Source organism: Leucoraja erinacea, chromosome 19, assembly GCF_028641065.1.
Source record: "Leucoraja erinacea ecotype New England chromosome 19, Leri_hhj_1, whole genome shotgun sequence".
NCBI classification, from domain to species: Eukaryota; Metazoa; Chordata; class Chondrichthyes; order Rajiformes; family Rajidae; genus Leucoraja; species Leucoraja erinaceus.
The window spans coordinates 20,841,269-20,861,709 of NC_073395.1; the positions used below are offsets into that span (position 1 = coordinate 20,841,269).

The window sequence follows — 20,441 nt, forward strand, 5'->3', positions numbered from 1 at the left end:
GGATTTGGCCAAGCTCCAGTTAACATGCTGGAAAACTGTAGGCGATGGGCTTACAGCTTCCCAGGGCCAATCTTCTGCAATTTACCCCCATGGGCAGCACAGTGGCACTGCGACAGAGTTGCAGCCTTACAACACGGGAGAAATGGGTTCGACCATGCATTCACAGGTGCTGTCTGGATGGAGTTTGTACGTTCTCCCTGTGAACGCATGGATTTTCTCCGGATGCTCCAGTTTCCTCCCACACACCAAAGACATGCAGGTTTGTATGTTAATTGGTTTAGGTAAAATTGTAAATTATCCCTAGTGTGTTAGATAGTGCTAGTGTATGTAGTGATCGCTGGTCGGCGCACCGTGTCTCTAAATCCTAAATCAACTAATCCCCACTGTTTTTTGTTTACTTCCCATCTGTTATCAGGCAACTGAACCATCCTATCCCCAACGAAAGAACAGTCCTGTCCTATTATCTACCTCATTGGAGACCCACGGATTATCTGTTATAAGACTTTACTGGACTTTATCTTGCACTAAACGTTATTCCCTTTATCCTCTATCTGCACACTGTGAACGGCTTGTTTGTCATCATGTATAGTCTTATCGCTGACTGGATAGCGTGCAACACAAAAGCTTTTCACTGCAGCTCAGTACACGTGACAACAATAAACTAGACTAAACTAAAATAAGTGAAGAAAAATCATGTTTTTTTATTATTGGGACCTTGTCACATAATTGGAAATGAACTATAAATGTAATGTAACATTTCAATAATGTCAATCATCGTGCAACAGGCATGTCAATCACTTTTGCAGAATTCAATATAATTTTCTACAGGACACAAAGTGCTGGAGTAACTCAGTGGATCAGGCAGCATCTGTGGAGAACGTGGGTAGGTGATGTTTCGGTTTGGGGGCCCTTCCAACGGCATACGTTTCTACAGGCACAGTTTCTCGAATATTCCGATGGGGCAGCATACAACCCAGTGGCATTCGCAGTGACATTTCCAGTTTTCCATCGGTTTGCACCTATCGTACTCCGTCCCACCACCCACCCACGGGCCTCCCATCTGGCTCTGCATCCTCTCCCCACCTGTATCCACCTTTCACTCACCAGCATTCCACAGTCCCGTCTCCCCGCTCCCCCCCCCCTTCTCATATTGCTATTGGCTGGCAAAGTTTCCTCTTCCCTCTCAGTCGAAGCAGGAGCAAGACCCAAAACAATGATATACTTTTTTTGCCTCCATTGATGCTGCTTGACCTGCTGAGTTTTTCCATAGTTCCGAATTTTGTGCCACATTCCAGCATCTGTGGTCTATTTAGTCCGTACAGTTTAGCAAATGCTGCTGGCCGTCATGGTTTTTTCTGGAAATTGTTACTTACAGCAAAAAATGGTAAAATCTAAACACTTTTTTCCTCATGCTTTCTTCCTCTCCCAATCAATCACCTCCCACTAATACTAACCGTCAATCCTTTCTCTCCCTTAAAAAAAAAAATCCAGGCAGGTGAGGAATCTCAGATAGAAGTCGTATCCGACGAGAACAAAAGTCTGATTTGGACTCTGCTGAAGCAAGTTCGGCCAGGAATGGACCTCTCCAAAGTTGTGCTGCCCACATTTATCTTGGAGCCTCGTTCTTTCTTAGACAAGCTGTCAGATTACTACTACCATGCGGACATTCTATCAGAGTGAGTGCACTTCGCTTATATTTGTGTTGTCTACCCACTCCTGCCCATCACACACTCCTTGCCAGGCTCAAATTAGTTTAGTTTAGTTTAAAGATACAGCGTGGAAACAGGCCCTTCGGCCCACCGTATCTGCATTGACCAGCGATCCCCGTACATTAATTGTATTCCACAGACTAGTGGCAATTTTACAGAAGCCGATTCACCTACAAACCTGCATGTCTTTGGAATGTGGGAGGAAACCGGAGCACCCGGTTACAGGCAGAACATACAGACTCCGTACAGACAGCACCCATTGTCAGGATTGAGCTCTGGTCTCTGTCGCTGTCAGGCGGCAGCTCCACCCACCACTGTGCCACCTCAGCTGATTGCCTTTTCCTTTATTATCCCAGCCCCTCAAAACCTTCTAGTATTGTTTTATTGTCCTGAACAGATAACACCGAAGCATTAGAAGTTTTTTTTTAAGAGTGCAAAGGGAATCAGGAAATAGAAGACCCTTCTTCAGACTCTCGACCCGAAACGTCACCTTTTCTCCAGAGATGCAGTCTGACCCGCTGAGTTACTTCAGCGTTTTGTGTCTATCTTCGGTGTAAACCAGCATCCGCAGTTCCTTCCTACACAAAGGGAATCAGGAGATGTGTGGATAGAAAGAGTGATGTTGATGCACTGGAGAGTGCAACCTTCACGTGGTCCACCCTATTTCAACTAATGCAATCAACCCAACGTGCACAAACAAATAGATGTAGTGTTTTGGTGTCTTCAACCTTCGGCTGTGCACGCCATACGCAAGAAGAAGACTGGATCATCAGTCATTTTATTGAATAGTGGAGTTGGTTCACTTGATCTAATGGCCTTTTCCTACTTTTTTTTTTTGAAGTTGCATCTTTTAAGGTGAGATCTTTGGGTTTCCAGCAGGGTCTCTGGAGATTTTTGCCTGGGATTTCCATTCTCCCAATTCATGCCCGCCCTGATGATTGAGCACCAATGATAAAAGCGGTCTTGATCTGAAACAATTGCAGCCATTACACTATGACTTAACCGGGGGGCCAGCCTTCACCTCTCTGTACTTTTAGTTTTAAGCAAAAGTCAACCATAAAACCTTCTGGTGGATAACACATAGCCAGTTATAGAATTTGATATTTAGTCAGAGGGTAGTGAATTTGTGGAATTCATTGCCACATAAGGCTGTGGAGACCAAGTCAATGAATATTTTTAAAGGCAGAGATTGACTGATTTTTGATTAGTACGGGTGTCATGGGTTATGGGGGGAAGGGAGGAGAATGGAGTTAAGAGGGAAAGACCAATCAGCTATGATTGAATGGTGGAGTAGAATCAATGGCCAAATGTCCTAATTCTGCCCCTAGAACCCATGGTTATTAAGTTCAAACACTTCTCTTCACACACTCTGGGCTAATGAATTATGAGGCTGATAGAAGAGAAAAACCAAATTATGGTGCATGCTTTTTAAAATAATTCACATTTAGTGAATCTGTTTTGTGCATGTCGTCTTTTTGCGATATTTGACTGGCATTTGACTGAGGTGTTTGTCTTGCAGTGCGGCTGCTGAGGAAAACCCTTACAGACGTTTGAAGAAGGTTGTGAGATGGTACTTGTCTGGCTTCTACAAAAAACCAAAGGTTCGTTTCCAAAGTGAAATGTTGTCATTGTTAAATAACAACTCTTTCCAATGTCTCTTGTCTCAAGAAATATTCGGATTGGTTTATTATTTCCGTGTGGAGTCCAAAACGGTGAAAATGGTTTGTTTCTGTCCTATCCAGTCAAATCATATTGTGCGTTAGTACAACCAAGCGTACATAACTACAACAGGTATTGTAACAAAAAAAACACACATCCAATATACTGCGTTATGGCGTTGTAGATTTACAATTACAAAGAAAGTGCAGATTTTTTTTAAGTGCAGGGAACTTAAGTTGGAAGGTTGGAAGAGCAGGACTGGCCCCTAGTTTACGTACAGTCTGATAACAGTGGGTAAGCGTCTGGTCCTAAAAATGGTGGTATGTGCTTTCAAACTTTTGTATCTTCTGCCTGATGAGGGGAGAAGAGAGGAAAACCACAGTGTAAATATAACCAGACTAACTGCGAACCATTTTGTTTTGGAGAAAGTAAAAAATATCCATTTGTCTATAATTTTTCAAGTCCTCATTACAATCCTCAGTATTTATACGAATAGAATATTTTGGGTTTGGGTTGTTAAGTAGACAAATAAGGCAGCCCATTTGCACACAGTAAGCCCCTTAAATGATGTAGTTATCCATTAATTCTTCACGATGGTGAGAGAAAAGGGAACATTTATGGTTAAGCTTCTTTTAAATTATATACGCAACTCATTCATCCAAAATGCCGCATCTCTATGGATGCAAAGTGAGCCTCAATAACTGAGATTATCGTCCATAACTGAGACCATATGTCTGGTACTGCAAAATCTGCTGATTGCATCTAAGGTGCTGCCAATTGTGTCTATTTTGTCTATTCTTTAAAATATTTAGAATATCAGCTACATATTAGCTTTGCGATTATTGACAATGCAAATTTCTAGCTTGGCAGCACTTTCAACAAGAACACATCTCTTTCATCTCACATAATTTTTCTCCCAGTGTTATATGGCTACAAGCTTTTATCCTTAAATTCTCTTTAAGTTTTGTGGTTCAGTTCTTGGTTTTAAAAGTATTTTTATTTCTATGTTAAGGGCCTGAAGAAGCCGTACAATCCAATTATTGGTGAAACGTTCCGGTGCATGTGGATTCATCCAAAAGCAAACAGCAGGACCTTTTACATTGCAGAACAGGTATGAGTAAACGATTCATTTGTCACAGACTGTTATTGACTTGCTTCTTTTTGCACCTTATACAATCTTTAACCTGTTCACTGCCAAAAAAAATTCCCCACTATTGGCCATGGCCTGAGTATACTCGAGGGTGGCACTGAACAGGTTAAAGCAATACATTTTAAGGTCTCCTTTACTCTCCTTCATCATCCATAGGAACAGATGTTATTCAAGAGTTGAGGAGTTTTAACTCCTAAGTCCCTCAGTGACATTTTTTCATTCAAGCTATCGGTCAGTTGTTAGCGAGCCATGGAGCTGTGCAGCATGGAAACAGGCCCTTCAGTCCACCCTGTCCATGCTGACCCAAGTTTACATTTGCCTGCATGTGGCCCACTGCCCTCTATACTCTTGTTATACAGAGAGTGGTGAATCTCTGGAACTCTCTGCCACAGAAGGTAGTTGAGGCCAGTTTGTTGGCTATATTTAAGAGGGAGTTAGATGTGGCCCTGGTGGCTAAAGGGATCAGGGGGTATGGAGAGAAGGCAGGTACGGGATACTGAGTTGGATTATCAGCCATGATCATATTGAATGGCGGTGCAGGCTCGAAGGGCCGAATTCCTACTCCTGCACCTATTTTCTATGTTTCTATTCACGCATTTGTCCAAATGTCTTCTAAATGTCATTATTGTGTCCACTTCTATAGCTTCCTCTGGCAGTTCATTTCAGATACAAACTACCCTCTGAATGGAAAAAAGTTGCTGCTAAACTCTCGTTTAAATCGCACTACTCTCACCTTAAACCTATGGCCTTTAGTTTTACAATCCTGTGAAAAAGACAGTGAACATTCACTTTATCCATGCTCCTCGAGATCTTGTACCTCAATTAGATCGCCCTTCGACCTCCTCTGTTCCAAAGAAAAAAAAATCCTAGCCTATCCAACTTCTCCTTTTAACTCAAACCCAGAAACCCAAGCAACATCCTGGTGATACTCCACCACCCCTTTGACATCTTTCCTGTCCCTGGGCAACAAGAACTGCAACTGTACTCCAAGTGTGGTCTCACCAACAATTCTTTCTGAATGTAGTCCCAAACTTGATGTTGATTTATACTGGGGTAATTTTGCTACTGACTGAATTACCTTCTACATAATAGGTGTCCCATCATCCTCCCGTATCTGCATTCTACGTAAGTAATAGAAAGGATGGGTTCTGCGTCTGTGGGAGCATCATGGCCAAGTCTAAGTTTTATGGTGAGTTTTTCTTCCCTAAATATGCAGTTAAATTATAAACTGTTAATAATAATTGTTTACCATGTTTTACGATGCTGGAGGTTAACATTTAGTGTTTACATTGAAACATGGAACGAACCTTGCTTTATGAAGCTGAAGGTCAATGGTAGGGAAGAACTTAGATTCAAAGATAGACACAAAATGTTGGAGTAACTCGGCAGCTCAGGCAGCAACTCTGGAGAATATGGATAGATGATGTTTCGGGTCCGGACCCTTCTTCAGACCATATCTAGGGAGAGTGAGGAGAAAAAACTGGACATGTCGGGGCCAGCAACCTTAAGCAAGAAGGTTTCCTGATAAGCTGCCTGTTTGCTTGAAGTCTGCAGTTCACACCAATACATCCCTCTTAGGTTCATACCTGTCTATGACCAACAGGCAGCCTATCAGGTGACCTCCTTGCCTGAGGTCATTTGTTTACAACTCTGATTTGTCCTGTTTTATTTCTACGCTTCCAGTTTTTTCCCCACTCTCCGAACTGCAATTAGTCTGAAGAAGAGTCCTGACCTGAAACATCACCTGTCCATTTTCTCCAGAGATGCTGTTTGACTCGTTGAGTCACTCCAGCAATTTGTGTCTATCTTTGGTCTATAAACTAATATCTGCAGTTCATTTTTATTACCTTGTTCTAGCTTTGACAAATAATTGAGTATGGAGAATAAATTGAAAGGTTACTACAGTATATACACGTGTGAAGGAAATCTCGTATTAAGAAATCGCGTTTAGAACAACTGGAGCGTCCAACTCCATTGCTTTAACGCCAAAGGTGAGACATTCCGTACGTGCCTCATGTAGATGCCCCTCAACAACATACGGTGAAATTCCCTGTGGCCAGCGTCTGAGATGGGTTGAAAGGCCACATGGGGAGGTAGGTGGGAAGCTGGCATGGTGCAGTGTGGATAAATGATAGAAAACGCAGGCCTCTTGAGTAAGGTGAACTTACAGCAAAGGTAATGGGAAAATCTCAATAACCAAATAATACGTTTTCTTTCCTCGATGATTCAGGAAACTCATTATCAGCATTATTGGATGGCGAAGCGAGACTTTCTTTCCTCAGCCGGGGGGAAGATTACATAATGAACATGCCCTATGCTCATTGCAAAGGTACCATTTCTAGTTAATTGTGTTAAAGTTACATTTATTCCTGGAATAAAATAATTATTGCATGGTACCTCTCACTTCAAGATTTTGGCAGGTCATAGGTGAGCACAGGACAGGGGGAGTTTTGATAGGCGGATAGTTGGACAAAGGCCAGAGATTAACACACACAAAGTGAGACAAACGGATTAAAGCGTTGTGAATTGTGAAGCTTGAGGATTGACAAGGTATAAGTTGTTTAGGAATGTATGTGGAGAGGGATGGGAGGGAAAAGAGCTGTAAAGTTAGCCAGGGCTCAGGGGAGGGGAGGGGGGGGGGTGGTGAAATGGGGAGGGGAAGGTGTTTTTTTGAGGTTAACTGAAGGTGGAGAATTCGATGTTCATACCATTGGGTTGTGAGCTGCCCAAACGGAATATAAGGTGCTGTTCCTCAAGTTTGCGTGTGGCCTCACTCTCACATGAAGAGGCCCAGGACAGAAAGGTCAGTATGGGAATAGGAAGGGTAGTTAGTTTAATTTATTGTCACGTGTATCGAGGTAGAGTGAAAAGCTGTTTGTTGCGTGCAATGCAGTTAGCAGTATACATGATTACAATCGAGCTGTCCACAGTGTGCAGATATAGATAAGGGGAATAACGTTTAGTGCATGATAAAGTTCAGTAAAGCCTGATGAAAGATAGCCTGATGAAAGATAGTCTCCAATGAAGTAGATGAGAGGTCAGAAACGCTCTCTTGTTGGTAATAGCAGCAGTTGCCTGATAACAGTTTGGAACTGTCTCTGTATCTGGTCCTTGAATCTAAAGTGGTTAGCAACTGGAAAATCCTGTAGGCCTTGACGGACTGAGCGCAAGTGTTTGGCAAAACAGGCACAGAGTCTACGCTTGGTCTCGCCCAATGTTTCTGCTGGTTGACTATTCACATCATTGGATCTGAGGTTAGCAAATAATTGAAAACATGGGCGCGAACTGGTCATTCCTCAACAATTCCATCATGGGATTCAGGCAATGCAGAGCTGCTGCTTGGTTGTAGAGCTATAATAGCGATGTCAATTTATGTCTCCTGAGTAATACGAAAGCTACTCCAGTTTAGTTTAGAGATTAAGTACAAGGTGGAAACGGGCCCATTGGCCGATGAGTCCGTACCGACCATCAATCACCCACAAACCAGTTCTATGTTATCCCAGTTTCTCATCCAACACACTAGTTCAAGTTCAAGTTCAAGTGAGTTTATTGTCATGTGTCCCTGTATAGGACAATGAAATTCTTGCTTTGCTTAAGCACACAGAACATAGTAGGCATTTACTACAAAACAGATAAGTGTGTCCATATACCATAATATAAATATATACACACATGTATAAATAAACTGATAAAGTGCAAATAACAGAAAATGGGTTCATAATAATCAGAGTTTTGTCCGAGCCAGGTTTAATAGCCTGATGGCTGTGGGGAAGTAGCTATTCCTGAACCTGGTTGTTGCAGTCTTCAGTCTCCCTGAATGTAGCAGGGAGATGAGTGTGTGGCCAGGATGGTGTGGGTCTTTGATGATACTGCCAGCCTTTTTGAGGCAGCGACTGCGATAAATCCCCTCGATGGAAGGAAGGTCAGAGCCGATGATGGACTGGGCAGTGTTTACAACTTTTTGTAGTCTTTTCCTCTCCAGGGCGCTCAAATTGCCGAACCAAGCCATGATGCAACCGGTCAGCATACTCTCTACTGTGCACCTGTAGAAGTTAGAGAGAGTCTTCCTTGACAGACAGACTCTCCGTAATCTTCTCAGGAAGTAGAGGCGCTGATGAGCTTTCTTGATAATTGCATTAGTGTTCTCGGACCAGGAAAGATCTTCAGAGATGTGCACGCCCAGGAATTTGAAGCTCTTGACCCTTTCAACCATCAACCCGTTGATATAAATGGGGCTGTGGGTTCCCCTCCTTCTCCTTCCAAAGTCCACAATCAGTTCCTTGGTTTTGCTGGTGTTGAGGGCCAGGTGATTGCGCTGGCACCGTATGGACAGTTGCTCGATCTCTCTTCTATACTCTGACTCATCCCCATCAGTGATACGTCCCACAACAGTGGTGTCGTCAGCGAACTTGATGATGGAGTTCGCACTGTGACTGGCTACGCAGTCATGAGTATAGAGTGAGTACAGCAGGGGGCTGAGCACGCAGCCTTGAGGTGCTCCTGTGCTGATAGTTATCGAGGCTGACACATTTCCACCAAAACGAACAGACTGGTCTGTGAGTGAGGAAGTCGAGGATCCAATTGCAGAGGGATGCGCAGAGACCCAGTTCTGCGAGTTTGGTAACCAGCTTGGAGGGGATGATTGTGTTAAATGCCGAGCTGTAATCGATGAATAACAGCCTGACATATCAGTTTTTGTTGTCCAAGTGGTCCAGAGCGGAGTGGAGGGCCAGCGAGATCGCATCCACCATTGATCTGTTGTGGCGGTAAGCGAACTGCAGTGGGTCCAGGTTTTTGTCGAGGTAGGAGTTGATTTGCTCCATGATCAACCTCTCAACCTCCATGATCAACCACTAGGAGCAATTTACAGAGCCAATTAACCTACAAACCATTGGAATGTGGGAAGCATCTAGCGCACCTGGAGAAAACCCACGTGGTCACAGGGAGAATGTACCAACTCTGTACCGACAGCACCCGTTGTCAGGATCAAACCCGGGTCTCTGGCCTTCTAAGGAAGCAACTCTATTACCGTGCCATTGTGCCACCTATGTATTGTTAACAATGTGTCTTGGGTATGCAGTAGAGCCAATAGGCATAAGAGCTTTAACTTAAGGTTTTTCCATAAATTATTAACAGGAATTGTTTATGGTCCAATGACCCTTGAACTCGGAGGTCATGTTAACATCACCTGTGAGAAGACGGGATACAGGGCAATACTTGAGTTCAAGCTGAAGGTTAGTTGACAGTTTCCTTCACTTTAGTTCTGAATAAATTTGGATATTCTCTTGTAATTTAACTAAATGTTAGCAAACCAATTTTCTGTTTGGAAATTAAGGGGGTAAAAAAGTAAAACTTGTGTTTACATCTTCCATTCAGAGAGCACGAGACAGTGTTATCTAGAAGTAATGCTGTAAGCAGACTTTAGAACCATGATTCCAGCTGGCTAAACTAGTCATGCAAGGCTCTGGTGTCCCATCTGATAGTTGATCTGACAAGGCATTGCATGGTCAGTTTGTTATTTTGAATTTCACTTTTTAGTTTAGTTTAGAGATATAACGTGGAAACGGGCCCTTCACACTGAGTTCGCACCAATCATCAATCTCCTGTTCACACTTGTTCCATCCTACCACAAAGGACAATGTACAGAAGGCAATCACCCTACAAATCTACACGTCTTAGGGATGTATGAGGAAACTAGAGCACCCGGAGAACGCCCACGTGGTCACAGGGAGAATGTACAAACTCCACACAGACAGCTCCCGTCGACAGGATCAAATTCGGGTTGCTGGCGCTGTAAGGCAGCAACTCTACCGCTGCGCCACTGTGCTGCCTGTCCACCCACTGTTTTGCAACATCTCAGTTTAATGGCAACATCTGTGTAGAAAGGAAGGATAGTTGGGAATTTCAGTTTTCCATCAACTATCTTTTGGGATTTTTGTTCCAGATTACCCAGAAATACATCCTTGATCAATAGTGCTAAATATTTTCTATAAGGTGGAGGGAGTTTCAGAAACAGAGGACAATGCAGTGATACATTTTCACATTGCTTTTAATCTAAAGTAAAACTGTTCAGTGCTTCTTACTGAAACGATAAGAAAGCTGACGGGAGGTTTGGGAGGGTTAGCTCATTAAACCAATGGCCTTCACTTGCCCTATATGATGTGTATTTTCACGAATATAATGTACTTTGGAATGAAACAAAGATTGCTGAGAGTCTCTGACTCAACTCTACTGAAGTGTGGAAGTTGGCAGTATTATATCAACTCTGATTTCTCGGCACAAAAAAAATATATAATGCCATGGTTTTTCCTGCAGTATAATCAAAAATGTTATTGTCTCCAGCCATTTTTAGGCAGCAACAATAATGTTAACCAGATTTTTGGAAAGATCAAGCTGGGATCAGAGGTTTTAGCCAACCTGGAAGGACATTGGGTGAGTAGTGTGAATGAGCAAGTGAGAATGAGTAAGTACACAAATGGGAGAGAATTTGTGCAATTGGTTTTAATTGGAAAGAATATGGTTCAATGGTACTTTATTGTCACATGTGTCTTGCTGCAGTAAAATCTCTTTTTTGCATACAGTTTAGTAAAAATCTTACAATGCATAGGTACATTCATACATATATAGAAGAGTGTGAGAATAGTGGATTGCACTGAGCTAGTACACAAGAGTCACCACGTCTCCAGTACCATCTCCTACCCTTCAAGTTCGGAGTAGTTAAAAATGTAGAGTATTCACTTGGCAATAAAGGCCCGTTGTCCTGGCGACAGCAATGGATCGGAGCTGCAAGGTCGGCCTAGCCGAGCAACGTTGTCCATGTCCTCCACCACTCTGTGCCACTGCAGGCCACGTCTGATCTGTGCACACGGCCTCTTGGAGCGCCGCCTGATCTAATTGAGCCCCCCGACTGCAGCAGGGCCTCCAACAACCCATCGATCTGAACATCTCGGCCTCGACACCGTGAACGCGCTGTCCCTCACCTCACACGGCCACCGCTCGACCTCCCGCAGCCAACCTTAGAACCGCCTGAGCGCTTCCTGTGTGCGGGAGGTGAGCCCCCAGTCCCCTCATTGAAGGATTATGAAACTCAGCAGAAAGCAGATATTCTCAAAAATGTGATTTGTGATTATTTGGAAGAGTTCAAATCAAACGAGTTTAGTTTGGTTTCAAAGGTCTTTTATTGTCATGTGTACCAATTAACACCAATTACTATTCAGCCACACTAAAAAAAAAGCAACAAGACACACAACTACATAAAGGTTAACATAAACATCCACCACAGCGGATTCCCCACATTCCTCACTGTGATGGAAATTCAATAAAGTCCAATCTTCTTCCTCTTTATTCTCCCGCGGTCGGGGCAGTCAAACCATCCGTCGGGGCAATCGAAGCTCCTGAAGCTTGGAGCTCCCGAAGTCGGTCTCTTACCAGAGACCACGAGCTACACGATGTTAAAGATCGCAGGCTCCCACGGTTGGAGCCCAGAGGTCGATCTGTGGCAAAGGGATCGCGAGCTCCACAACGGTAAGTCCGCAGCTCCCAAATCGATCTCCAGCAAAGGCCGCCAATTCCTCGATGTTAGGCTGCAGTGCGGACAGAGGTACCATACGGGAAAAAATCGCATCTCCGTTGAGATAAGAGATTTTAAAAATGTTTCCCACCCCCACATAAAACAAGCTAAAGAACACTAAGCTGCAGAAACGGCATTTCGTTTGGACCTCCAGGGGTCCAAATGACAATTAAATTGACTCTTGACTCTTAAACACATATATTTAACACATACTATTAAAACAACGAAGAAGGGACAGACTGACTGTTGGCGAGGCAGCCATTGCTGGCGCCACCCGGTGGAAGGAATTGTCACATGTACCAAGGTACATTGAAAATAGTTTGTAGCGTGCTAGCCAGTCAGTGGAAAGAAAATACATGATTATAATCGAACCATCCACAGTGTACAGATACATGATAAAGGGAATAATGCTTAGTGCAAGTTAAAGTCCAATTAAAAATAGTCCGAGGATCTCCAATGAGGTAGATGGCAGATCTGGACCACTCTCTAATTGTTAATAATGTGTTTCAGTTGCCTGATAACAGCTGGGAAGAAACTGTCCCTGAATCTGAAGGTATGCATATTCGCACTTCTGTATCTCTTGCCTGATGAGAGAGGGGAGTAGGGGGACTGAGGCTTGTCCTTGATTATGTTGGTGGCCTTGCCGAGGTAGCAGGAAATGCAGATGGAGTCATTGAATGGGCGGTAGGTTTGTGTGATGGTCTCGGCTGCGTCCGCAATTCTCTGTCATTTCTTGCGGTCTTGGATGGAGCTCTTCCCAAATCATGTTGTGATGCATCCCGATTTAAAACTTTCTGTGGTGCAATTTAAGCTACTTCACAATATTTGTTACATTTTTGTAAGTATGTTTTTTTTGAGATTATTAATTAATTAATTTCCATTTTCTTCTTTAATCTACAGGACGGTGAAGTGATTATCAATGATAAAAAGACAGGACTATCGGAAATATTCTGGAACCCTACATCTGACATCCGACAACAGAGATTAACACGGTGCACTGTCCTCTTTGATGAGCAGCAGAACATGGAATCTGAAAAGTGAGGTCCTTTTCTTGCCTCACCCATAAGAATTTACTTTCCATTCATCTCCCTTTAACATTTTAAGTTTCTGCTATATCTCGTGTTATTGCGTATAACAATGTATTCGGGAGCTAATTGCCAATGTCTGTTCTTTGGGTCACGGAAGGATTTCAGGAGCTGTTTTGTACAGTTCTACAGTTAAGCAAACTGTTCTTTTGCCAAGATGTGCATGGACAGATTGGGCCGAAGGGTCTGTTTCCATTCTGTATGACTATGAGTGGCTGGATTGAGTGGGTTTGTTTTGTTTAAAGCAGAGAAGGCTCAGTGGGAACTTAACTGGACCATACAAAATCATTACAGTCATAGACCAGAGAAATAGAAACATTTCCCCATGACAGAGCTGTCTTTGACTGGAGGACAGAGGCTTAAATGTGTGGACGATGAGGGTTAGAGAGGATCTGAGGAAAAATTGTTTTAACCAAAGGGTGTTACGTTCAAGAACGTGCTGCCTACAGAGATAGTGGAGGCAGGTTCTAGTGTTTCAGTGTCTAGATTGAGCCCTTGAATTCTGAAGTTAAGGACCAAATTTTGGTCAATGGGACAGACATAAAATGCTGGAGTAACTCAGCGGGCCAGTCAGCATCTCTGAAGAACATGGAGAGGTGACATTTTGGATTGGGATTCTTCTTCAGAATGTAGAAGACTTTGAGTCTGAAGATGGGTCTATCTTTGGTATAAACCAACATTGCAGTTCATTTTTATTTCTGGTAAATGGGATTAGTTTAGAAAGGTTCTTCGTGATCAGTTTATGATCTTCATGATCAGAACCACGCCACAGTGCATGGTTGAAATTACACTGTGATGTGTCTTCAACTTTCCATTCATTAAGAAGATGCACATCAACCTTGAGATGTTCTGACACGGTTAAAGTTTCACTGTTGTTTTAAAGGCACGTTGAAGCCAGGAGATGCAACACCTTGATCTTGAATTAGGTGCATTGTTCTATTCTGTCAACCTATAGATGTGGGAGGATCTACCAAACTCTATAAAAAGAACACCTGTACACTCGTTCTATCGCACTCACCAGGGACAATTTACAGAAGCCAATTTCAGTGCCCTCCATAATGTCTGGGACAAAGACCCATCATTTATTTATTTGCCTATGTACTCCACAATTTGAGATTTGTAATAGAAAAAAATTACATGTGGTTAAAGTGCACATTGTCAGATTTTATTAAAGGCCATTTTAATACAATTTGGTTTCACCATGTAGAAATTACAGCTGTGTTTATACATAGTCCCCCCCCATTTCAGGGTACCATAATGTTTGGACACATGGCTTCACATGCGTTTGTACTTGCTCAGGTGTGTTTAATTGCCTCCTTAATGCAGGTATAAGAGAGCTCTCAGTACCTAGTCTTTCCTCCAGTCTTTCCATCACCTTTGGAAACTTTTATTACTGTTTATCAACATGAGGACAAAAGTTGTGCCAATGAGAGTCAAAGAAGCCATTATGACCACCGGGGGCGCCGGGGAGATGGCCAGCCCTGCCGGCAGTCTGTTCGTTTTTTCATCTTTTGTTATTTTTAGCGTCTGTTAAGAGTTTGTTTTAATGTACTTCGGTTTGTTTTATGTTGGTGGGGGGGGGATCAGGGGAAACTTTTTTTCAAGTTCTTACCTTCCCGGAGATGTGATTGATTTTCGGATCACATTCTCCGGACTCTGCGGCCTACCATCGCTAGAGCTGGGAGCCGCCTCGGACTGTCCTGAGCCCCACCACGGGGCGCGGACTTAACATCGGAACGGATCCCTTGCCTGGGATCGCTCCCACCGTGGCCTGTGGACTTACCATCAAGGGCTCGCAGTCTCAGGAGAGGTTAGTCGGGAGCTCCAACGCCGCAGAAGGTTCAACCAGCCCCGACGCGAGGTTCTATTGCCGGGCGCGGGGGAGCTGACAACCCCCCAATGCAGGAGCTGAACACCTCGACGCGGAGGACCCGAACACTGCCGACTATGGGAGTCAAGATCGTCCCGTCAACGGAGGGCTCGAGGACCCCAACTGAGGAAGAACAAAAGGAAGGACTTGAACTTTATTTCGCCTTCCATCACAGTGAGGAATGTGTAGGAGTCACTGTGGTGGATGTTCATGTTAAAATGTGTTTTTGAGACTGTTGCTTTTAATTGTATGACTGACCTGGCCAGTGAAATTCCTCGTATGTTGCAAAACATACTTGGCAAATTAAATCCGATTCTGATTCTGATGAGACTAAGAAACAAAAATAAAACTGTTAGAGACATCAGCCAAACCTTACGCTTACCAAAATCGACTATTTGAAATATAATTAAGAGAGCTATAATTAAGAAGAAAGAGAGCACTGGTGAGCTTACTAATCACAAAGGGACCGGCAGGCCAAGGAAGACCTCCACAGCTGATGACAGAAGAATTCTCTCTATAATAAAGAAAAAAAAACAAACACCTGTCTGACAGATCAGTAACACTGAGTCAGGTGTGGATTTGTCAATGACAACTGTTCACAGAAGATTTCATGAACAGAAATACAGAGGCTACATTGCAAGATGCAAACCACTGGTTAGCCGCAAAAATAGGATGGTCAGGTTACAGTTTGCCAAGAAGTACTTAAAAGAGCAACCACAGTTCTGGAAAAAGGTCTTGTGGACAGATGAGACGAAGATTAACTTATATTAGTGATGGCAAGAGCAAAGTATGGAGGAGAGAAGGAACTGCCCAAGATCCAAAGCATACCACCTCATCTGTGAAACACAATGGTGGGGGTGTTATGGCCTGGGCATGTATGGCTGCTGAAGGTACTGGCTCACTTATCTTCATTGATGATACAACTGTTGATGGTAGTAGCATAATGAATTCTGAAGTGTATAGACACATCCTATCTGCTCAAGTTCAAACAAATGCCTCAAAACTCCTTGGCCGGCGGTTTATTCTACAGCAAGACAATGATCCCAAACATACTGCTAAAGCAATAAAGGAATTTTTCAAAGCTAAAAAATGGTCAATTCTTGAGTGGCCAAGTCAATCATCCGATCTGAACCCAATTGCACATGCCGTTTATATGCTGAAGATAAAACTGAAGGGGACTAGCCTCCAAAACAAGCATAAGCTAAAGATGGTTGCAGTACAGGCCTGGCAGAGCATCACCACAGAAGACACCAAGCAACTGGTGATATCCATGAATCACAGACTTGAAGCAGTCATTGCATACAAAGGATATGCAACAAAATATTAAACATGACTACTTTCATTTACATGACATATTTGTGTCTGAAACATTATGGTGCCCTGAAATAGGGAACTATGTATAAATACTGCTGTAATTTCTACATGGTGAAACCAAAATGTATAAAAATGGCCTTTATTAAAATCTGACAATGTGCACTTTAACCACATGTTATTTGTTCTATTACAAATCTCAAATTGTGGAGTACAGAGGCAAATAAATAAATGATGGGTCTTTGTCCCAAACATTATGGAGGGCACTGTAACCTACAAACCTGCATACCTTTGGAGTGTGGGAGGAAACAGAAGCACCCAGAGAAAACCCATGTGACCACAGGGAGAATGTACAGACTCCATACAGACTCCATACAGACAGCACCCATAGTCAAGATCGAACCCGGGTCCCTGGTGCTGTAAGGCAGCAACTCTGCCGCTGCAACACTGTGTCGTGCTTATACTCTGAGCTTCCAGTGAACAAGGAATTTCATATGACAATAAACTAATATGAATCTGAATGGATGCCAAATACTTTAAAATTCATCTGCCTTTCAATTTCATAGTGCTTTCTCTGTGGAAAGCCTTAAAGGAGGACCTGTCCTACATATTGCATGGGATCATAGACAGCCCAGCACAACAGACCAGGTTTCACCAGCAGAAGTAACATGGTAGCATTCAATTCAAACTTAGAAGCAAGCTGTATGTACCAAAACGTGGTATAAATTTTCCACAGCAACTAATAGCGGTGAGCACCCACATTGAAAGCCAGTTCACTTTATTTTGCAAGTATCAGGAAATTGCATAATTATATGGGTAAGAATTTCTCCTAATTATTTGAAAGTGTTAGGCTCATATATCTTCCTGTAGTTACTGGCTTGACGCCTCATTGAAGCTTAAACTGAGCGCAAGTGCAGGAAGGTGCAGGGCTGGGTGATTGAATGCTTTAACGATGATAAATTAGCTTCACTGACGTGTAACAGTGGCAGATTTGCAGCATAAATCTGGACTTAATCCTGACTTGACTCTCGGGCCCAGCAAAGCAAGAAGGGGCTTTGTACTGCTCTGCAACACTGGCCTAGCATCACGCCATTCTTTTTGATACTGACTTTTACTGTTCACCGCTTCCGGTTAACAAGGGTTAATTAAAATAAATGGGTGCAGGCACTGGTGTCAGATTATTTTCCAAGATTACAGCCAGTTTCCTGCCAGATATAAAGGAATCAAAAAAAAAAAATAATCTGCTGGCATCCAAAATAAAAACATAAAGAGCTGAAAATACTCAGCAAAACATGCAGTATCCTTGGAGAGGGTTAGTGATCATGATGAATTATATGTGATGAATTTATTGCCCTACTCTCTTCAGATGCTGCCTGACCTGTATTACCTTTTTTACTTGAAGTTTGCCGCTCATTTGGAACTAATATCAATCTCCACAGCTGGAGCAAGATAATTCACAGGATTCCTTGTGTGAAAAATAAGCTGAATTGCCTCACTGTTGACTCATACAATAGGTTTCAGCCAAGGTGGAAGAGAGAAAAAGAAATGGTCAGGACAGCAGGCATCCTTCCAGCCTTCTAGAAGCAATGCATAATTAAGATAGATTGAATGGAGGGAAGTGACGAGCCTGTGATGACTGGGCTGTGTTCACCACTCAGGCTGTCAAACTGTCCTGGCATGGCACAGTTGCCGTACCAGGCTGACATGCATCACGTCAGAATACTTTCTCGAACACATCTGTAAAAGTTCAAGAGATTCATCAGATACATACTGAATCTTCTCAGACATTCAGAAAGAAAATACACCAATGCTTTGTTGATGTCTGTGCCATTGTGAAGGGGCCAGGTTAGGTTTGCTGTTGATGTGGAAGCTGAGGAACATGAGGCAGTCGACCATCTCTCCCGTGGTTCTGTTGAGATTGTGTTCACCCTCCCGCCAACCACCAACTCAGCTTCTTCAGGCAACCAAACTCTTTTGTCTTACTAACATTAAGGACTAGATTGTTGCTCTGACACCAATACTCAACCTTCCCAACCTCTGTCTGTACTCTGCCTCATCATCGTTGATTTGGCCAACAGTGGTGTCATCAACGTCCTTAATGATAGAGTTGCCGTTGTTCTTGGGCATACTGTCGTGGCCCTGTAGGAGGCAGACCAGGGGAATGAAAGCACAAATGCAAGAGCCATTAATTAATTAAACCCAAGAAACCCTTCTTTATCTACAGGGTGAATATACTGTGGGATTTGCAACTGTAGGAAGCTATCAAGACAAATTGACAAATTCATGATCACCAATTTATCTTCTTGTAGCCCGTGCACTCTCTCTTTCTCTCTCTCTCGCTCTCTCTCTCTCACACACTCTCTCTCATGCTCTTGCTCTCTCACACACTCTCGCTACTCGTTTTCTTTGACTACCTTGATGTACCGTACATTTTGACTGGATAACACAAAACAACGTTTTTCACTGCATTTCTGTACACGTGACAATAATAAGCCAATACCAAATATTCTTTGAAAAGAGAGCTAGATAAGTATGTGGGGGAGCAAGGTGTAGAAGGTTATCATGGAGCCAGCTTTACGTGGAACACCAACATGCAGAACTGAGCAATGTGTTTCTCTACTGCAAATTGATGTAAAACAAACATCTTCTGTATGTAGAAACAAAGAACTGCATAAGGTGATTTATACCAAAGTTAGACACAAACCGCTGGAGTAACTCCGCAGGTCTGGCAGTATCTCTGCAGAAAAAGGATGGGTGACATTTTAGGGTCGGATCTAAAGAAGGGTCCTGACCTGACTCCTGACACCCATCCTTTTTCTCTAGAGATGGAGCCTGACCTGCTGAGCTTCTCCAGCATTTTGTGCTTGCTGTCTCTATGTCATGTTTTTTTGAGAACAGTCCAAAAGATCATTTCCTTTTCACTTTTGAGTTGTAGAATTAAACTACAGCTCTGCTACCTTTCTGCCTTCGCCTTAAGCGTGCAAAAGCAGAAATCCTGAGTTGTAGCTTCATTCTACATCTCAGAAGTGAAACGGAAATAATCTTTTGGCTTGTTCAAGTGCCTTCACTTTCCTGCAGAGTACATGATTAATTAGCTGCAGTGCATCGGGATTCCCGCAGGACTGAATAGATAATTCACAATGATCTTGCCCAGATCTGTGCGTTCCCATGTAGAGATAGTTTTTCAGTTATTCCAGTCAGCAGCATAGATGCACAGCTTTTTTTATCTTGCATAAATAATTATACTTTAAGTATTATGATGTCTGGTTACACTGGCATTCAGAGAATCCTTCCCTGTATAACCAAAGACCAGGGGTGGCATGGTGGGGCAGTGGTAGAGTTGCTTACAGCGCCAGACGCCCGGGTTCGATCCTGATTATGGGTGATGTCTGCATGGAGTTTGTACCTTCTTCCTGTGACCGCATGGATTTTCTAAGGCTGCTCCGGTTTTCACCAACTCCCCAAAGATGTACAGGTTTGTAGGTTAATTGGCTTCAGCAAAAATTGTAAAATGTTCCTAGTGTGTACGAGTGTGTTAGTGTACAGAGTGTGCGCTGGTCAGTGTGGACTACGTGGGCTGAAGAGCCTGTTTTTTTCACTGTATCGCTAAACTAAACTAATCATAGTATCATAATGCATCACTGCAACAGAAAATTGCACAGGATTTTAAAAGGTGGCTGCTAATACTCCTGTAATATGTGCATTTAGAAACAAATTAATTATGTCTTAACTATTCCAGAGAACATCAGATATTTCCTCTACTATTTAAAGAATATGGAGATCTTGTGGTATTTTAGTTGGCAGTCCTTCCTTGTCCAAACACTAAAGCAGATTAACTAGTCTTTTATCCAATAATAATTAGTGGAGGCACAAGGAATTGCAGACGCTGGAATCTTGAGGGAAAACACAAAGTGCTGACAACTGGAGGAATAGCACCTAATTTTCCGCATGGGTAGCTCACAACCCAACAATATGAACAGTGTTCTACAATTTCAGGTAACACTCTCCCCCTCCCCCTGTCCTGTGCCCCCTATCCCACTGCACACTCATTTCTTCCCCTCTGCCTCTGGCTTTACAATTCACTTTG

The 20,441-nt window shown here is 43.0% G+C and overlaps 1 protein-coding gene across 10 annotated transcripts in view; it reads left to right on the top strand.

Moving 5' to 3' along the window:
* Positions 1-20,441, top strand: part of osbpl8 (oxysterol binding protein-like 8) — a 166,218-nt gene that overhangs the window by 133,663 nt on the left and 12,114 nt on the right. For all 10 annotated transcript variants that reach the window (XM_055650565.1, XM_055650569.1, XM_055650568.1 and 7 more), the window contains 8 exons: positions 1,492-1,676; positions 3,229-3,310; positions 4,381-4,479; positions 5,611-5,707; positions 6,749-6,847; positions 9,655-9,752; positions 10,861-10,950; positions 12,989-13,125. In XM_055650565.1, coding sequence (XP_055506540.1) covers positions 1,492-1,676; positions 3,229-3,310; positions 4,381-4,479; positions 5,611-5,707; positions 6,749-6,847; positions 9,655-9,752; positions 10,861-10,950; positions 12,989-13,125 — 887 coding nt within the window. The remainder of the gene's footprint in view (positions 1-1,491; positions 1,677-3,228; positions 3,311-4,380; positions 4,480-5,610; positions 5,708-6,748; positions 6,848-9,654; positions 9,753-10,860; positions 10,951-12,988; positions 13,126-20,441) is intronic.